This window comes from Muntiacus reevesi, chromosome 22, assembly GCF_963930625.1.
Source record: "Muntiacus reevesi chromosome 22, mMunRee1.1, whole genome shotgun sequence".
NCBI lineage: Eukaryota > Metazoa > Chordata > Mammalia > Artiodactyla > Cervidae > Muntiacus > Muntiacus reevesi.
Genome location: NC_089270.1, coordinates 1610750 through 1629933, shown reverse-complemented (window position 1 = coordinate 1629933; position 19184 = coordinate 1610750). Strand labels below are relative to the sequence as shown.

Here is a 19184-nt window from a genome sequence, read left to right as displayed (position 1 = left end):
TCAGGTTCAGTCTGAATGCTAACTACCCCAACAATAAGAAAGGGGCTGAGGATACTCAGTTCTGATTACGTAACACTGAGCAGACATGCCGATGATCAGTGCTGGGGTTCCTTTAAGTATAACGTCAATTAGACATTTACCAAGATTTACCAGCAAGTTTTTCATCCCTGCCGTGTACATCAGACTAACCTCCTGAGCTCAATTTCCCCTTTTCTGTGCCATGCTGTGTGGCTCGCAAGATCTTAGTTCCCTGACGGGCATGAACCGTGCCCCCTGCAGCACAAGCACAGGCGCTCTAACCACTGGGCTGCCAGGGAATTCCCAATTTCCTTTTTTATGTATATAATTTTACAGCAGTTTCCTTTTAAACAGGTCTCTTTTCAGCATGCTCCTACACCTTTCTTTATTATGGGAAAGAATAATTTTGTGGGATTCATAATTATAGACTGACAATCTTTTCTGAATACTAAATATTGCTCCATGGTCTCTGGTTTCAAATGCCATGTGGAGGAATGGATTTTCGTTTGTTTATCCTATTGGTATATGTTGGGTTTCTGATTCTGTAGATTCACATACCCATTAGTTCTGCAAAATCCTCGTCTCTTTAAATCCTGCTTTTCCACGGTCTCTCCATTTCCCCTCAGAGGGGCTTCAGTTAGACGTACGTTAGACTGAGCCTCCTCTTTGTCTCTTGACGCTTCTTTCCCATTTTCTATTTTCCTTACCTCTTGGTGCATTCCAGTGTACCTTCCAGTTTATTAATTCCCTCTTCAGCAGCATTGAATCTATCACCTATCTATTGAGACCTTGATTTTAACAACTCTGTTTTCCACTTCTAGATTTTTATTGTTTTTCCTAAGTCCTGGGTGCTTGACAATCTTTGTTTATAGTAAGTCATCTGTGATTATAAGCTGTGTGAATCCCGCAGGTCCACCTTGGGGAAACTTTCCTCCGAAGTGTCACCGACATGCAAGAGATGCCCTATTCCGTTCCCTGCCCTCCAGAACCCAGCTTCAGGGCAAACTGCCTAAGAATTGAATAATTAGCTATAGCTTCTTTTGGACTTTGTACAAACACATTCATATCATCTGAGAATGCCAATTCCAATTCTTCATTTGAATCCTTATCCCTTTTTTCTTTTTTATATCTTAAGAAATAAAACTTGTGATAGAGGTATCCTTATTAAAATTGTTATTTTAATATCAAAGAATAGCTTTTAATGTTTCACCATTAAGTGTAACATTTACTGTATTTTCTGGATACCCTGTATCATGTTAAGGATATGCCCTTCTATCCTAGTAAAGAGTTTTTATTATGAATGCAAATGTTTTACCATCTTCTAAGATTTAAAACACACACACACGCACATTATATAATAAACATATATAATTTCCAGATATCTCAAATATGAGTTAATGACATTGGAAACTGCTTTTTTGAGTGTTATGTGTGTGTGTTTTTTCTGAAACAAAGAAGTACAGTACTGCTAAGTAAAGAAGAAAGCACTTTAAAGAAAAAAACTCTTGCTGTAACTCACATAATAGACAAAATATTACTGAAATTATGACAAACATTATTAAACATGTCTGAATACCAGGAAAATGGAATAAATTATCCAAAATGTTACTTTACACCTTAAGAGCAGGCCCTATCCCTGTTCCAGTGCCAGCACAGATAAAGGTCAGTGGGAAGAGCGGTGAGAACAGAGACGTGGCCCTCGGCCCCCGGGGGCGCTGCAGGCGAGGACCACTGTGAGAGGCACCGTGATGCCGCAAGCGCAGCCTCACACACCCGGGGAAGGCAGCGGGGGCTGCGGGGGCAAGGCGGCTAGTGCGGGGCACGGGGTGTGGGTGGGACGCGCACAGAAGCCCTCCACAAGCTAGGACACGGCAGAGTGGCCAGGCTGCGGGGCCCGCTGACACGACCTCTGCCCAAGGCTAACGCAGTGCTCTGGGAGGGGCATGCACAGCACCACGGAACCACTGCTTCTTCAGACACCAGGCCTAACATTTACCTTTTGAAATATTCCACTTCCCTCTCAGTCTCATCCATATCCACACTGTCTAGGTCGATATCTTTAGGCAGAAAAACGTCATCTGCAAAGTGAAAGAAAAAAGGTAAGTCAACTAAACAGCAGGCCATCTTACCAGAACAGAACAGAACAAAGTAATCTGGTTTTACTTCAGCCACTTCACAAACTAACCACCTTTTCCAGGATGAGATTTTGCACAGGGCCAGAGGTGGGCGGGTATCGCTCGGGCGCCTGGGAACACCACACAGTGGGATGAGCCGACTCATGTGGACTGAAGGCCCGGCAGAGGCGGCGCAGGGGCTGCAGCCAGGGGGAGAGCCCTGGAGAGGCCCCCGCTGGAGGGGCAGGGCAGGGCCGCCACAGACACGCTGCACGTCTGCGCCCTGGACCCAGCCTCTGGAGGAGCCCGGCTCTCCCGGGCCTCCGGTTCATTCGAGCACCCTCCAGAGACTTCATCGTCGGCCTTGCGGCTGTCCCGACCGAAGAGCAAGGCTGTCCTTCAGTCTGCAGTGAGGGGCCCTCTTTGGAGACAGGTTACAGCAGGCAGCCCCGGCACCTCTGGGGGCCGTAACTCTCTCCTCTGCTTTTACTTTATACCTTATACGCGCGGTGCGCGTCCTGCCTGAGCTCAGGTGCCGGAGGCTTGATCCGTGCACACCTGCGCACTGCGGGGGGCGGGGTGGGGGGCAGAGGTGCCCGCGCACCCCCAGGCTCCACCCAGGAGCGTGCAGACCACCGCTGCTGCTCTGTTAAAGGCCACCCTCCACTCTGTCCCCACCTTGGCATGGGACAACTTTTTGGCACCTTCCATAGAGACTTTCCTCCTCTCACTGGGCATTTGCACAGGAGAGTGACAGACTGTACCCCGTAACGGAGTTACAGTAGCGGAGCCGCGGCTTAGCTGCACAGCAGCTGCCCACGGTTCTGAAGGGTCCCGGCGGCAGGCGGGGGCCGTCACACCCACCCGCCACAGCAATGCTGCCCCCAGGACCGGCAGGACCACAGCCCCCGGCCCAGAGCTCGCTGCCCGGGTCCTTCCCGGAAGCCCCGTCCCCCTGGCTTCAGCCACAGCTGGACACCAACAGCACCACCCACCCCACCCCCGCCGGGCCGCACGTGCACGGGGCCACCTCCTCCGTGCAGCCGCCCCACTCGGGCACAGCCGCGCCCCTCCACTCGCGCTCCTCACGCTCACGGCCCCCGGTCAGCAGGCTGGGCGCGCTCCCTGTCGACATCCAGGGAAGCCTGTGCGCCGTCACGGCTGCGGCTGCCTCGTGCTGCGCCCCCCAGCCCGCCCTCCCGCCTGCACATCGCGCCCCTCCCCGAGCCGCGCCCGCTCTTCAGGCCTCCCGTGCATACCTCCCAGCAGCACTGCCGGGCCCACCTGCTCGGGGACACTGACACGCCAGGAGAGGCGCAGTGGGCCAGGAGGGTTTACACGAGTCATGAAAACAACGTCTCAGAAGGCCCAACTGCAAGCCGTTCCATAAATATGATAGTTCTAGAAGAGCAGCTTCAACCACAAAAGCAAACACAACAGGAGGCACGTCTGCTGGGGACGCTGCCACTATAAAGTGATTTCTGATACTCTTTTCTGATTAGAACTGATAACCAGGGTCAAAAATCATGGCATAAGGAAAAAAATAGGATGGAACTATAGCCAGATTCAGTATTAGAGAGACACTTTTTGCACAAATAAGCTGTATTAACCAGAGTGGAGAGAAAGCTGACCGAGGACTCACTCCAAGCCTGACTGGCTGCTCACTGTCCAGACCACAGAAACTGCTTGCTTCTCCGGATCGCGGGGCACTCACCCCGGCCCCGATGGGAGGACATGCGCCCAGGATCTCTGCAGGAGGCGGGCACCCGCTGCACGCACTCACGTGCAGACCTACGAGCACCAAGCGCTCTGACAACAGAGCTGCTGAAAAATGGCACGAGAAGGATGGCGAAGTGGGGAGCGGAGAGAAGGGGCTCAGCGTGCGGCTGCCCCCCAGCAGTGAGCAGGACCAGGGTCCCACCAGGAGCAGGGAGGGGCCCGGAGGGGCGGGGGTGGGGGCACAGAGCCACAGGTGTTCCGAAACAGCGACATTTAGGGGAAAAAGCAGCAAAGCGAACACGTCACCCGGAAGGAGAACACAAACAGGAAACAGGTCTAATCATCACACAGTGATGTCACGGAAAGGGGCGGACTCACCTGCGACAGGTAAGACTGTCAGCAAGGCTCACACAGCAGACTCGGCTGTCTAAGCTGTGTACAAGGGAAGGACCTAAAACCACGCAGCTCAGAAAGGCCAGAAACGAAGCATGACAAAGGTGCCCAGTAGGCAAACAGAAGTCAGGCCGAGAGCAAGAAGCACAGCAAAAAGGAGAGCTTTCATAATAAAAGCCACAATTCGGTAAGAAATCATTGGGAATGTGCACCAAGTAACACAGAAACCACCTTTGTAAAACAAAACTACACGAAAAATAAAAACCTCAGTAATAAATTACAGAATATGGGTTAAGAGGACAAAAGCCAAGGAAAGTATGGAAGACTCAAAAATAAACATAATTCAAAAATATATCATGGATATAAACATGTATTTACATATAGTTTTATACCATGAAAGCAGAGAAAATATACTTTTATCTCAAATGCACACAAAGCAATTGCAAAAACTAGTCACAAACATAATACCAGTAATTTAAAATTACCAGTAATTAAAAGTAGAAATAATTATAAACAACACTCTCAAATCACAGAGTTCAAAACCTAGAAATTATTACTATGAGAGGTTTTCCCATCTGGAAATCTAAAACCTACCTATTAAACTACTGGGTGAAAGAGAGAAAAAAACTACATGGAAATTACTGAATTTCTAAAAAAGAAACCAAGTGGAAACATTATCAGATATTATGAGATATACTTAAAGGGAAAGTTCAGAGAAAAGATTTTCAGAGAAAAATTCAAAATGTTACTCTGATCAATAAAATTGAAAGAAGAAAAGAAATGAACTCAATTACCAAGTAAAAAAGTTGTAAAGAACAATGAAGTGTTAACAAAAAAAAGCACAGGAAAAAAAGATAAAAATGGAAACTAATGCAGCAGAGGAAAGAATAAAAATGTACCTAATTACTAAATCAAGAGCCTTTAAAAAAATTATACAGATAAACTATTAAATTTAACAGAGTCAAACAGAATAGGGAAAAAGGACGCACAAACGTACAAAATAGGAAATGATGAGAGGAAAACCACCACTGAAAGAAAGTTTTTAAGAAGGTGCTTTGGGGACGTCCATGGTGGTCCACTGGTGAAGAAGCCATCTTCCAATGCAGTGGATGCAGGTCCAAGTCCTGGTCGGGGAACTAACATCCCACGTGCCTTGGGGAAACTCAGCCCGCATGCCACAGCACAGACCCAGCACAGCTGAAAACAAAACCAAGAGAAAGGCATGCGCTCTGCAGACGTCTCTGTGACTACGCTGGAAGACTAGCTGAACCGATCATTTACCACAGAAACATACTTTACAAAAATTAACCTCATAAAAGACAGAAATACCTTAACAAACCGATTACCACAGAGGACAGAGAGAATGTTCTCAGGAAACTAGTCCACAAAAAAGGTGCCAAGCCCAGGGGGGCCGCACGGGAGATTCCTATCAAATCATTAAAGCCTGAACAGTCCCAGTGGAGGGCGAATTTCTCAAGAATACTGAAAATGAAAAACAAAACCTTCCTAATCATCATGAAGTGCAACAGGTCTAAGAAGAAAAATGTTTAATCTACACAGATGCTAGAAAACCTGACAAAAATCAGCTCACTCTTGATGAAGTATTTTTAAAAAGTAGGACATTGGATATTTTCTTAATGTGATAAAATACATGAACCTTAAAGCCAAAATCTTAATATAGAAACATCAGATGTTTCCATTAAGATTACGAATGATGCAATTAAGTAAGAGAAAATGAGGCTTAAGAACTGGAAAAGTAGAGTAAAGCTTTCTCTATTTGCAAACGGACGACAGAAAACCCGAGAGACTCAACAAGACTGCAGGAACTCACTGGGGTGGAAGACGGAAAGCTACGGCGCAGAAAGCGGCGTTTTTCACACATAAACGCAGAGACCAGGCGGGGGGCGCCGTCCACCAGAAACAGCTCGGGCCATGGACACTACGCGAGGGCTTCCAGGGGCCACGTCGAAAAGTAAAGAGAAACAGGGAAAACTAGCTTTGGGAATATATACTTAGCTAAACATAGCCGAGAGATCATTTCAGTATGTAACCAGTGTAGAAAATTATATTGAGGTATTCTACTTTTTTTCATATTAGGTTGTACTGGTGTATGTTTTTACCCTCAGAATCCTCTCACCTCGCACTGGGACCGTCTCAGTGCTCAGGGGTGACACAAGCCTGGCTGCTGCGCCGGACTGTCCAGAGTCAGAATGTACGATGGCAGAAGGCATCGCATTAAGGTTAAAAGCAAGGAAGAGTAAATACTCAGGAAGAAGCTTAACAAGAAATGTGAAAAACCTACTAGAGAAAACTTAAAACGTTCCAAAAAGAGAGAAAGTGGATTTAAACACATGGAAAAACTCCCCCTGTTCTTGGCAAGGACAAACAACATCATACAAATCAATTCTCCCTAAATTAATTTATAAATTTAACACAGTACCAATAGAGACACCAACAAGGTTTTTTCTTTTTAAAGGGAGTTAGGCACATTTACACTGAAGTTCCTATGGGAATACAAACCCGAAAGAACAGCCAAGAAAACACTGAAAAAGACTCTGAGGGGAGAGGAGCCGCTGCAGCAGCTCACCCGGCCCACCCAGGCTGGGCAGACAGCCGGGGAAGAGGAGGAATCCCAGACAGGCCCAAGGACACGGCCCCGCACAGCCCACCGCAGCGCCCTGGGCCCCTGGAGAGGAGCTTTGCAGGAGCTGGTGTGGGCACACCCGCCTGAGGAGGAAACTGGATTCATGCCTCACATGACACTCGAGAATAAACCCCAAATACACCTATCTGGGAGATCAGCGACAAAAGCGAAACCATCTACCACCAGCAACACGGGGCACTCCTCCGCCACCTCAGAGTAACTGTTCCAAGTCCCGAGACCACAAGAGAGCAGTGAGCTGACCGCGGAGGTGCCCGGGGAAGCCTGCGCGAGGCCAGAAGCAGCGCACACGGCGAGCCAGCGTCCACTGAGCCCTGAGCAGTGCCTGCAGCAGGCACCGTGGCCGCAGACGGCAGCCCCCTCACACAGGCCTCTCACACAAGGACGGGGGGACCGCACGCCAACTGCAAGGTGAGAAAAGACACAGGCGGGAAATTCACGAAAAGATGTGAAACAGCCCTTAAAAACAGGGCTCGCTGCAGTCCGAGAAAAGGCAAGTGACAGCCCCTACCGGACGGGCCGGGTCTGGAGCCTGACGTCAGGACGCTCCCGAGAGGGTGGGCACGCGCCCCCCGCGCCTGGATGGCGCCCAGAGCCGGCGCTCCTCAGCGGCGCCGCCCCACCTGGGCCCGTGGACCGTGCGGCAGCTCTGAGCCCAGCCCGCATGGAGCCCCGGGCCCAGAGCAGGGGGCGGCGGGGTGCAGCGCCAGTGCGGGCGGCCGCGCACACGCTCCCGCCTCAGTCCTGCCAGCAACACCCCCGCAGCCCCCGGGGCGGGTCTCAGAGCGGGAAGAGAGGACGCTGAGCCGCACATCTGACTGAGCAGGGCGCACGGGTGCCCACGGTGCGACGGGCGCAGGGGGTCCTCCGCCAGGGGCCCCCGGGCTGAGTCTGGGGCATTGAAATAGACAGTGCAGGTAAAGGGGTGCCACCGACAGCACCGGGCGAAGACTCCTGCCACACTGCCCACAGAACACGGCCCCTCCTGCAGGACACCGCGTGAGAAATGCAGAAGGAAGACAGAAACAGCGCCATCTGGAAACAGCACCAGAACGACCTGTCTGGCGAGCGAGGGCTGCTGGCCACGGATGCTCACACTAGCGGGCAAGCGTCGGATGCAGCACACGGGGCTTGTCTGCCCGAGACACTGGCCTGAGCAAAGGCCGGGAGGCGTGGTCCTCATGGAGGAGACACTCCCCACCCAGCGGCCAGGGAGCACCAGGGTCTCTGCCAGGCGGGCAGGGTGTGATTCTGACCGCGCGGTGCCCGCGGATACAGAGCCGCTGCCAACAACGCACAACCTGAGCCTGCCTGTGAGGAAACGGCACCCAAGCGAAAGGATTCTAAGAAGGCATTCATTCTCAATGTGGATGGGCCGCACTCTTTAGAAACACGAGGTTGTGAGAAAGGGAGGAACTGACAGGGGGCCCCGGGGAGGGCCCCGCGTCAGGAGAAACGAGCTTTTCCCTTAAAGGACATCACAGGACAGAGAAACAGGAACGCGGCTCCGGTCTCCGAGGCAGAGAACAGCCTGGGCGGCGTCGATCCCTCGCCTCTAACAACCGTCCCGTGGTCTGGAGAGAGCGCCCTCTCTGGAGGAAACACACACAGGAGCATCTAAAGGGCAAAGGGCAAAACAACTCTGCTCTGGTTCAGAAACACAGTCCGGAGGCCAGGAGGACGGAGCCAGTGTGACCGCTGACTGGGGTGTGCACGGGGTCCTTGCGCTCTTCCCGCGGTCGGGGGGTCCGGAGGCTGCCTCACGACAACCAGACGTGGCAGCGGTGCCCACATGGCCCTGTGCTGGGGAGACGCCCCTGCACTCACCGATGGAGCTGCTGGCACGCTCCCCTTTCTTCTTCTTGCTCTTCCTGCTCCGGCCCTTGGGCTGCGGGGACTCCGCGGGCGCTGGCTTGCTGCTCTGCAGGGGCTCGCCGGGCACAGGGGCCTCCGCGGGGCCCGGGCCCGGCTTCTCCTCGCGAACGTGGCTCAGCTTTCTGTTGTTGTTGTTGCTGTTGGCCTTCCTCTCCTCCCTCCGGGGGTCCACCAGGGGCGGGAGGTCCAGCACTCTGGCCTTGGGCTCAGGCTGCGGTCGGGGCCGGGCCAGGCCTTCTGGGGCCCGGGGGGGCTCCGCGGGCTTCCGGGTGGGCTCGCCGGCGGCCTTGCTGCCCGGCCGCGGCTTCTGAGGGCCGGCGCCCGCTTTGTGGTGATGCACCATGTCCAGCAGGAAGGACAGAGGCTCCTGCTGCTCCCCGCTGACCCCCTTGGGCAGGAGCCGCTTGGCTTCCCTGGCATCCATGGGCTCAGCAGGGTCCCCGTGTCTGGAGGGGTCGGCCTCCGGCCCCGGGCCCGCATGGTCCGCATGTCTGGAGGGGCAGGGGGATGAGGTCTCGGGGTCTTCGGTCGGCTCCAGCAAGCCGTTGTGGATGGTCTCGGTGCCGGGCGCCGACTCTGCGGCCGTCTGGAAGCTGCCAGCAAGCATGTCCAACTTGGGGCAGTCCTTCCCGGGCCGGTCCTTTTTCTTCTTCTTCACGGCCCGCAGCGTCTGGAGCTCCTGCAGCCGCTGCAGCCCCTCCGTCAGCCGCGCGTCCTCGGCCCGCCGCCGCGGCTCCTCGCGCAGGTGCAGGTGGCCCCGGGCCCGCGCCTCGGCCTCCAGCCGTGCCTTCTCCTCCAGCTGCGACGGAAGGAAAGGCAACGTGAGACAGAGAAGCGGGGCGCCTGAGAAAGTGAGCCGCGGGTGAGACGGTAACTCTGAAAGGGGCTGGAACAGACCAAAACCTCAGAGCAACCCATGTCAATGCAGGGGTGATGGTGAACAAGCAAGCCCCCCACAGCCTGAGCTGCCGGGGGGTCGGGGGTGGGGAGCAGAGGCCGAGGTCAGGGCGGCTGTGTGCTCCTGCCCCCACGGGCCCAGCGTCCGGGAGCGGGTGGAGGACGCAGCTGCCAGCACAGGGCTGAGCGGGCGCCTCGCAGGTGCTGCCAAGCCCACCCAGTGAAGCCCCTGCTGACGCACTCACGGGGTCACAAGGACAGACAAGAAAAAGTGTGCTAAGGAACTAGAAATTCCTTTTTCCCACCCTAGCAGGTAAGATTTCCAACTTGTGCTCACTAGCGTGATAGGGCTAATGACTTTCTAAAATATTCAACATGACGTGACAGACAGACAATGTTTATTTCTGCTGTCCAACTGGCAGGAAACTAATTTTCATCTCAGGTGAAGACTGCATGTTACCAGTGACACACACTCCAAGAGCATAAGTGGAAAAGATCCCTGTCTAGCAAACAAACACCCAGTAAGAGAACAGAGAACAGCTTCTCCATCGCGGGCTCCAGTGAGGCCTGTGCTGGGAAAATGCAAAGGTCCCTCCAAAGTTCAACATGCCTCACAGTATTTCAGAAGGCAATACTGATAAGAGACAACCTGTCTTTCCACAAAACTTAAATATAAAATTAGGCTGAAAATTCAGTGACAGATTTTCAAAAAATCTCAAGTAAAGTTCGTTCAAAACCCTTGCTCCCTCTGTCAGGGAGGCGGCGTTCTGGAGGCGGCACCAACACCACCCCCAAGTGGCCCCCCGGGGACCCGCGCACCCCCCGCAGCGCAGCAGCCACAGCGCGCCTGACCCCGGTCACCCTGAAAAGCAAGGTGCTGGGCGGAGAGCACACAGGTGAGTGGGCGCCGGGGCGGCCTGTGCCGAGCCTGGAGGGCCTGCAGCCGCATCTGGAGTCAGGCTGCCGCAAGGACAGAGCACAGAGGACAGGGGCGGGGGGACAGCCCAGAAAGCACCTGCCCAAGCCGAGGCTTCGGGGAACCCAGTGGGAAGTGGACCCCTGTGACCCCACGCTGCAGCGCCACCGGGTGGAGCACACGCTCCCCACACCAGGTGTGTGGCAGGAACAGGCTGGTCCCTCCAAGCCCCTCTTCAGACCTGGGGTCAACTGGGACCCGTCTCGGGACCAGGAGGTGCGCCGCCAGCAGCGAACCCACACCCCACAACGACGACCACCCCAGAGTCGCCGTGAGCGACACTGGGGGCAGCACCGCACAAGCGGCCCAGCCGGGGCGGGCAGGCCCCCTCATCACCCCACGGTCGGCCTGCGGCCTGACGAGCCCCCCGTGAGCACAGCCCGCCTGCCTGCTGAGGCGCTCGGGGAGCCGGGCACTGGGAGGGTCCTCGAGAGAAGCGGGCAGGCGGGGCAGCCAGAGGGCTGGCCGCTGCTCTCATGCACAGCACTGGAGCGCCAGCTCGGAGCAAAGAGACGCCTTGCCCGCTGGCTCCACAAGCCCACAGCGCCCCCTGCCCTCGGCAACCGAGGGCTCCTGCCTCGGCTTTCCTGGGGAAGACGCGCCTTCAACAGACAGAGGGCGGGCCTGCTATCGCCAAGCAGGCAGCACAAGGACCCGGGGGCTGGTCTGAGAGTCACGGCTCGGAAGGGACGCATGGGCCCCGTTCGGGCTGGCCGAGGCCACCGGGGCCCCGATTACCTTCCTCTGCTTGTGCCGCGCGCGCTTGGCGGCCCGCGTACTGCTCACGGGCTTGGTCTCCGAGCTGTTTATAAACTGCAGCAGATCCTCCACCCTGCGATGGTCGACCACACTCTCCCGTTCCGAGAGCTGGTCCGCCTTCTTGGGCTGCTCTTCCTTCCTCTTGGTCAGCCGTAAACGGAGCTTTTCCCTCATTTCTGCATAATTTCTACTTGTGGGTGCGGCTGGAGGCTACGACAAATGAAAACACGACTAACTCAAGTTTTAATGACTGCGAATATGACAGATTCCAGACCACAGCATTTAAATAGAATTTTTTCTTATTACTCAAGTACCCCTTGTATGTCAGGAAAAACAAATAAAAGAAACAAATGGCAAGAAGAAGAGAAGCCTTTCATCACCCATTACCCAAAGGTAGTATCCTGGCATTGACCTGTCGAGCTCCATACATCCAGGGAAAATCTGGCAGAGAAAATCTGGCAGAGGACGTACAATTATGCACACAAATGGTTATTTTCAAACTAAAAAATAAACAATTATTCATACTACCTGATCCACTTTTAATACAATGGAGCTTCACTACCTTTTCACGGCAATAAACAGGTTTACCGTCTCTCTCCGCACCCGCTCGCAGGTTCCCTTTCCAGGGGTGAGAAGGTTTCTCACCGACTACTAAAGACAAGTGCATGTATTCAGGAAACGCAGACAGAACTGGAGAAGACAGCAGACACCTCCTGTCCTCTGCTCCTCCACGGCCCGCCCAGGCAGCGCGGCTGACACCTGCTCCTGAGGGCGGAGCGGCTGTCCTGGGACACCGCACAGCGTGGACTGTCCCGCTGGGCCGTGCCGTCGAGCCCAGCACGAGTGTGACACACGGCCCCGCAGGGCTGCCGTCCATGTGCACACACTCAACAGCGCCCACGCCTGGGTGTCAGCAGGTCTGACTTCATCTACTATTCTAAACACCACAATCAAATGCAAAAACAACCAACTCTGGGCAAGTATTTTTCATTATTTCTGTAGGACAAGTACAACCTAGAAGTAGAACTGCTATTTTATTAGACAGCATCCTGATTTTAATAACAACTATGCTGCAAATAAAGCTTTACACACGATATAACCATACCCTGGATTCAACCTGGGGTACTGTTCTTGCAGAGCACTTTGTGGATTTCACCACTCTTACTGAAGCGTGCAGTCCGCAAGCACCCGCCGCCCAGCAGCGCGCTCCCGCACGGCGGCCCCCGAGGCGGCCCAGAGGAGCAGACGCAGGTACTCACCCCGCCGTGCCCGAAGAACTCGCAGTAGCAGCAGTCGCAGTACTTGCCCTCCCTCTGGTTGGTGGAGGTGGAGGTGCTGGAGCTGTGCTCGGAGCAGCTGTCCTCGTCCGCGCTCTCGTCCCCGTCCTCCTGCTGCGGGTCGTACACGCCGTTCTCGCAGCGATGCCCTTCGCAGTCAGGGTCGCTGCAAAACCGCGCAGGGCCTGTCAGCAAGCAGCCTGACCCGCAGGGGCGCCGGCAAGGTGCGGGCCTGCCCGGCCAGGGGCCCACGCAGGCGGCACAGCGTGAGGGGTCACACCCAGAGGGGCTCATCAGGGCCACACACGTCCCTTCCCCCACCCCGCTTCATCCGGGAGGTGTGCGTGGGGAGTGGCGGCAAGTTCAAAGGGAACGAAAACTGTCTTTCATTAAAACCTATCGAGCATCTTGTACAGTTCTCTGTTCCTGCATGCGTGCTAAGTCACTTGGTCGTGTCTGACTCTTCCTGACCCCATGGACTGCAGCCCACCCGGCTCCTCTGTCCATGGGATTCTCCAGGCCAGACTACTGGAGTGGGTTGCCATGTCCTCCTCCAGGGGACCTTCCTGACACACGGATCAAACCCAGGTCTCCTGCACTGGCAGACAGGTTCGTTACCACTAGTTCCACCTGGGAAGCCTAACATGTACCAAATACCACTCCAAAACACCCAGGCGCTTGCTCTTGCGTTCCGGGGGGTCAGGGAGCACCACACCCCAGCCTCCCCACCAGGTCAGGCTCACCTGCAGACGCTGGGGGGTGCGCTGACAGAGCCATCGGTGGTGGGGGGCGGGGGGGCCACGGGAGCAGGACAGAAGCTCTTGAGCGACTCCACGAAGCCGGGGGAGGCGGCTGTCTTGGGGAAGGACACAGCTGCGATGTTGGCCAGGTGAGGCGCGGAGGCTGGCGAGAGGGCGGCGGGGGCGAGGGCAGGCAGAGGGGCCAGGCCTGTGGGGCTGCTCCTCGGGGCGGCCGGCACCCCGTGCCGGTGATCTTCCTTGTTGATGCCGTGAAAGACGTCACCTGCGTCAGAGATGCTGGAGTCACTGACTGCGGCCTGTCTCTAACTTCCAGCTTTTTGTTTTTTGAAAACTAACTTTTGGTCCGAAAATGTTCAACTCCATAGAAAACCTGCCCTTCACCTGCATTTGAGATTCGCCACTGTTTTGCTACATTTACTTTCTCCCCCACACACACTTACCTGGTGGCTTAAGGTGGGGGCGGCAGCTGCTTGCCCCTGGGCGCATGGCCTGGGCTCCTGAGAATACGCGTCTATGCTGTGAAGCGGGCAGGCCAGCCCGGCTGCAGACACAGCGCCCCGGGGGGGGTCGTCTCAGGCACGGCCCACCCAGACTGTCGCCTCGCCCACAGCCTCTGGGGGCTTTTCCCCCAGCCCAGTGTCTTTTAAACTCTTTCTTCCTGACACAACATTGACCTCTCCCGAGCTGAGGCCAGCTGTCCACAATTCTGACTCAGAGAAATGCTGGGGCACGAGTCCTATGACGGTGGCCTGGGGTCCTCCCACTGACCCCACCGGAGCACTGAAGGCGCCTGCTCCCGGCGGCCCGGCTCCCTCGGTCCGCGTGCAGGAGCCGCTGGGGCCAACCCGTGGGCCCTGCGCCCAAACGGCAGGCCTGCTGCGGTCTCCGAACAGAGACCCGCGTCTGAAACCTGTGGCGCTGCCTACCTGGGCGCAGAGCGGCCTCTGCACTATGGGTCGTGCATCCGAGGCAGCAGTGAGGTGTGACCCAGAGAGCCCCCCACCCCCAGCTCCCTCTCCTGAGGACCCCGAAGGACCCTCAATGCTGGCTGCGTGCTGCCAGCCACGCCTTTCCTCCTCTCGATGCTCACGCAGCCCTCACTGGCTCACGAGGCCTCTGTGGTCCTGCTCCCATGCGCCTCTGACATCACCTTCGAGCGCCCTCTGCCCTGGGCTCAGATCAGAGCGGCGGTGACAGCACCTCCGCACGAGGGCCCGCACAGCGGCCGGGCTACACCTCGGGCAGGCTGGCACCCTGTCGGCTCACTCTGCACGAGGCTCCTGCTTTAAGGGACAGAAGATCCCTCTCCGTGTTCTGAAAGCAATGCCCTCCTCCCCTCACAGAACATGACGTGAAGAGAGGCAAGGTGGGACGCAGGGTGGCACAGCAGAGGACACGCCCCCCGGCACCTGTAGCTGTCCGTCACACTGATGCCTTTGGGCACGCCGAGGGGGAGGCAGTCACCGAGGCGCTGAGCAAGCCCCAGCCCCGGGGCCCCTGGGCAGCAGGGCCCCGGCGAGCAGGCGGGCCTTACCTAGGGAAGGCGGCCTCTTGGACGACACGCGGAACTGGCTGCTGCTCGACTGCACCGTGGTGGCCGTGCAGGACACAGAGGACGTGGCCGATGACGTGGCCATCACCACTTTGTTTGCTTCCATGAAAGCGTCTTGGAAATTGTACAAACATTTCTTTTTTGCAGCACTCTTTTTCTCTTTACTATCAGAAACTGCAGCCGTTTCACTGCTAGATGGTGGCGGAAGAGCTTCAGGTCTTGCTTCTGAGAGTGTTGGCCCTAATATGTCACTCCCTTCAGAGAAGAATGGGAAAATTAAGGCTTCCAAAAGACACAGGATTAGCTCAAACCTAAAGGGCAGCTACTGCCTAAACTACAAACCCTGGGGCTGCTAGGGTCAGGAGTCCACGGCGATGACGCTAGTCAGCTAGCTTGTATCTAAGAAAAACTGACTGAGCGCCTACTATGTGCCAATCCCTGTGCTAGGTGCTTTCCAAAAGTCATTCAGGGTCTTAAAGCTACTTTCTGAGCTCAGCACTGTTATTCCCAACCTAAAGACAAAGAAACTGAGGCCAGAGAGGCTAAGTAACTTGCCCAAGGTCACACAGCTAGAAACCCTCTTCAAGCACAGACCAGACGTCAAGTCTAGCTTGCCGTTCGAGCACATGCAGGGCTTGGGGTGGGGCCCCCAGGGCCGTCCGCACACGGAACAGCGATAAGGCAGACGGGCAGCCCTCATCCGCGCGCCCTGTCCCGCCAGGAAGGCGCCAGCGCCTCAGCAGCGGAGGTGGCCAGGGGAAGGTGCTTGTTAGCGGGGACAGGGCCCATGTAGGGGCAGAGCAGGAGCACAGGAAGGAACGGAAGTCACAGCGTTCAAGCCACAGCTCCCTGCTGCCTGGGCCGAGGTCTGGTGGCCATCTCTGCTCAGGAACCAAGGCCGACCCTCTGCAGCCTGCAGGCAGGGGGACCCAGCGTCTGAGGCCGCGGGCTCCCGGCCACCAAGCCTGGGGCCTGCGCGGCTCTGCTGGTACAGTGGGACTCGGCCAGTGACCAGCAGCCTGACAGGGCGGGGGCCTGCCGCCCTCGGCGGAAGCAAGGGGAAGGAGCAGCCTGGGACCTGCTAGGGAGCTGCGGCAACAGGTGGCATCCACTCAGCTCGGGTCTCTGTAAACTCCAACAAAGGTTTAACGAGTTCCTTACCAGAAATTGTATCTGGCAAGAAAGCGCCAGGGTTCCAGTTCTTATCATTCATCACTTCTGATCCCCAAAGACTTATAAACTTAGAACTAGTCCACTCTGGAGTGCTCCCAAAACAGCTCGGGTAAATATGGTCTTGAAGAGACGCACTGAATACCTGATGTTTATTTGTGTGATTCTGAACAGGTGCTGGTGGTAAAGCCTACAAAAAAAAATGTTCTAATCACATATCAAAATTAATATTCTGTTTACCTAAGAATTTAAACTACAGACACACAAGTCATTATTGAAACCTGGGGGGCACGCCTGCCGTGAACAGGCATGCGGGGAACACACCTCACAGAACGCGCGCATGATCACACGTGGGGCCGCACGGGACGGGGCAGTGGCATGGGACGCAGACTCGAAAAGCAGCTGGCGCTCAGGGGGCTGACCGCACACACTCAGACCGCTGGGGGACTGCCAGTGCCGCTCCCGAGGCGCGTTTTAAACGAGCCCGTCTGCACGAGATCTGCTCCGATGGCTCACTCTCACCTGGCGTTTAAAAACCGCCGGTCAGAAGTCCCCGTGGAGCCACTGATAGGGGGGTCAGCTCTGCCCCGTTCCCTCACACCTGGGCCGCGTGCACTGAGCTGAGCCCGCCCTCCCAGGGAGTGGGAGAGCCCTGCCCAAACGTGCCCGCGGTGACTGGCCGTCAGCTGCCCCCTGCAGGCCTGGGCGTCCTGCCCCCCTGCCTGCAGCCGCACCCGTGCCCGACACCCCTCCCTCGGCGCGGCTGGAGCGGGCCCATGGGACGTGAGAGTGAGCATGTCACTCTGTGCTCAGGCTGGGCCGGTGGCTCCCCACCCCCTGACGCAGAACCAAGGCCCGAGCGTGGTGTGGCCGACCCTGTCCTGCTCACCAGCCTCTGGACACAGTCTTCCCTTGGCCCCCAGACTTCAGGCTACTGCCCGGCCCACAGTGCGGTTCACGGCATCCACCTAAGGCCGTCCGAACTGCAGCTCACAACCCTGCTGGCCTGGCTGATCCTCCCGCCACAGCCGAGCTGCTGCGCCCTGGAGAGGCCGCCACTGCCCCCTCACCCCCCACGCCCAGGCTGCGGTGGCCCGCCCCAACAAGTCCATGAGCCCAGGATTCTCCCTGTCAGCGCTCACCACTGTCGGAATCAAGACTCATGTCCAGCCTACTGGTGGCGCACCTCCCTCGCCTCGAGTTACAGAAGGTGTCCGAGGGTTACACCTGGAGCCTGGCCCTGCCGCCCCCGCAACTCGCTGACACCAGCACACGCCATCCCCTAGCCCAGGTGTGCACGGGAACACCCCTGGGGACACGGACCTGAGCCATGAGCGCGCTCGGCCCCGGGAGGGTTGGGGTGGGGGCTGGGGAGGACCCCCAGGAGCAGAACCCCAGGGACTGGACTGGGCAGAGGGGGGAAGGGATGGGCCAGAGCACAGGGCCGGCTGGCGTCCAGACACAAGGGAGTCAACCCAGCAGGCTGGGAGTCCACGGAGACATGCCTGTGTGCCTTCTATCCTGGGGGGCTGGGGGGTGCAGAAGGTTCTAGGCAGCAAGGTGAGATGGTCTGGTCAGCTGAGTGCAGAAGTGGGTCTGCGGCACTCTGGGGGAGGAGCCGGGTACAAGGATGACATGGGGAGCGGTTAGTATGGACGGGGGTGTGGAGCGCTGGCGGGGTAGGGAAGAGGGGAGGGTCTGTGGCCGCGGCAAGGACGGAGCTGGACCCAAGTCCCGACCTGTCCCAGCCTCTGGGCTGCACGGTCTAAGGGGTTCACGGGCTGGCTCGCCCTCTGCTAGCTGTGTGACCGCAGGCAAATTACTCAGTCTTTTTGTGCTTTAGTTTTCTCATCTGTAATTTGGAAACACCTACCTACAGGGGACGTGGTAAGAATTAAACCAGACAGTACACATCGAGTACAGTCGCCTGGCCCAAAGGAAGCATTTCCTGAGTGCTAAGGGGGGTCTTCCTAGACACAAGCCAGCAACCCCACCCCCAGCCCAAGGTGCTGCTGCCCTCCCACGGGGCCAGGGGTGGGGGTGGGGTCCTTCTGCTCGGACAGCTGAGCAGCTTAGCACACCACCGACCCTCAACGGGCTCAGGTAGACGAAGGTGGAGGGTGAGGCTGGAGCAGACTCGGGACTTGACAGCGGGAGGAAACGGCAGACTGGACACCCAGCACCGCAGCGGGAGCCTGACCAGCTGACTGCCGTGGAAGTCTCAGGGGCAAAGGGCAAGGACAAGGAGACTCTCAACAGGTGTCAGTCTCCACGGAGAAGGGACAGCTGCGAGCCGCTCCGCTGAGCAGGGATGGACGACGAGTCACGATCAAATGGGAGGTCTCAGTCCTAGGCCTCGGGACGCGGCAGAGCCCGCCGGCAGGTGGGAGTCCCTGCGGTCAGGCCGACTGGCTCAAGACGCAGACACACATTGCGCGCTCGCAAGCCCCTTGAGAGCCCGGGGAGAGCGAGCGCTGCCGACTTCTCCCCGAGAGCGTCTGGCTGACGGCCTGGACCACACCACACACGTCTCTCCGGTTTCTGCTCAGCCATCAGTGCTCTGTCCTGTGTCACCTCTCTGCAGGCCCACCCACAGGCTCCGGGGCAGGGGTCTCCCCTCAGGGCCATCTGTTTGCACTGCATCTACAATTTCTATCAAAGTACGTCACAGCGTTCCGAGTTTTCACATTTGATCAGGGTTTTGTCTTCTCTTTAGACGACGAGATCTTTGAAAGCAAGGGCTGGGAGTCCTGTTTTCCTTTACCTGGCAGGCAGCACAGGGCCTGGCACCGCCTGGTGCTCAGCAAATGCTGAGTGGAGTAAGGCCTGTGGCCACGGCGCTGTTACACTGGAGACGCGAGCTAGTGACGCTGTCTGTCTGGTTCAGAAGACCCCCCGTGCAAAACAGTAGGTCCAGGGTGGACACCAAGGGGAGCAGAGGTCTGCAACAAACAAGCTGCACCTGGGTGAAGGCGTCTGCACAAGAGGCCTGCCAACCTCCAGAGCTAAGG

General features: G+C 56.7%; 1 protein-coding gene across 6 annotated transcripts in view; it reads right to left on the bottom strand.

Moving 5' to 3' along the window:
• Nucleotides 1-19184, bottom strand: part of LOC136152956 (protein FAM193A-like) — a 200687-nt gene that overhangs the window by 5988 nt on the left and 175515 nt on the right. For all 6 annotated transcript variants that reach the window (XM_065914528.1, XM_065914527.1, XM_065914530.1 and 3 more), the window contains 7 exons: nt 16165-16363; nt 14986-15258; nt 13434-13713; nt 12673-12856; nt 11393-11623; nt 8734-9580; nt 2015-2096 (listed from right to left, as the gene is read on the bottom strand). In XM_065914528.1, the coding sequence (XP_065770600.1) occupies nt 2015-2096; nt 8734-9580; nt 11393-11623; nt 12673-12856; nt 13434-13713; nt 14986-15258; nt 16165-16363 (2096 nt within the window). The remainder of the gene's footprint in view (nt 1-2014; nt 2097-8733; nt 9581-11392; nt 11624-12672; nt 12857-13433; nt 13714-14985; nt 15259-16164; nt 16364-19184) is intronic.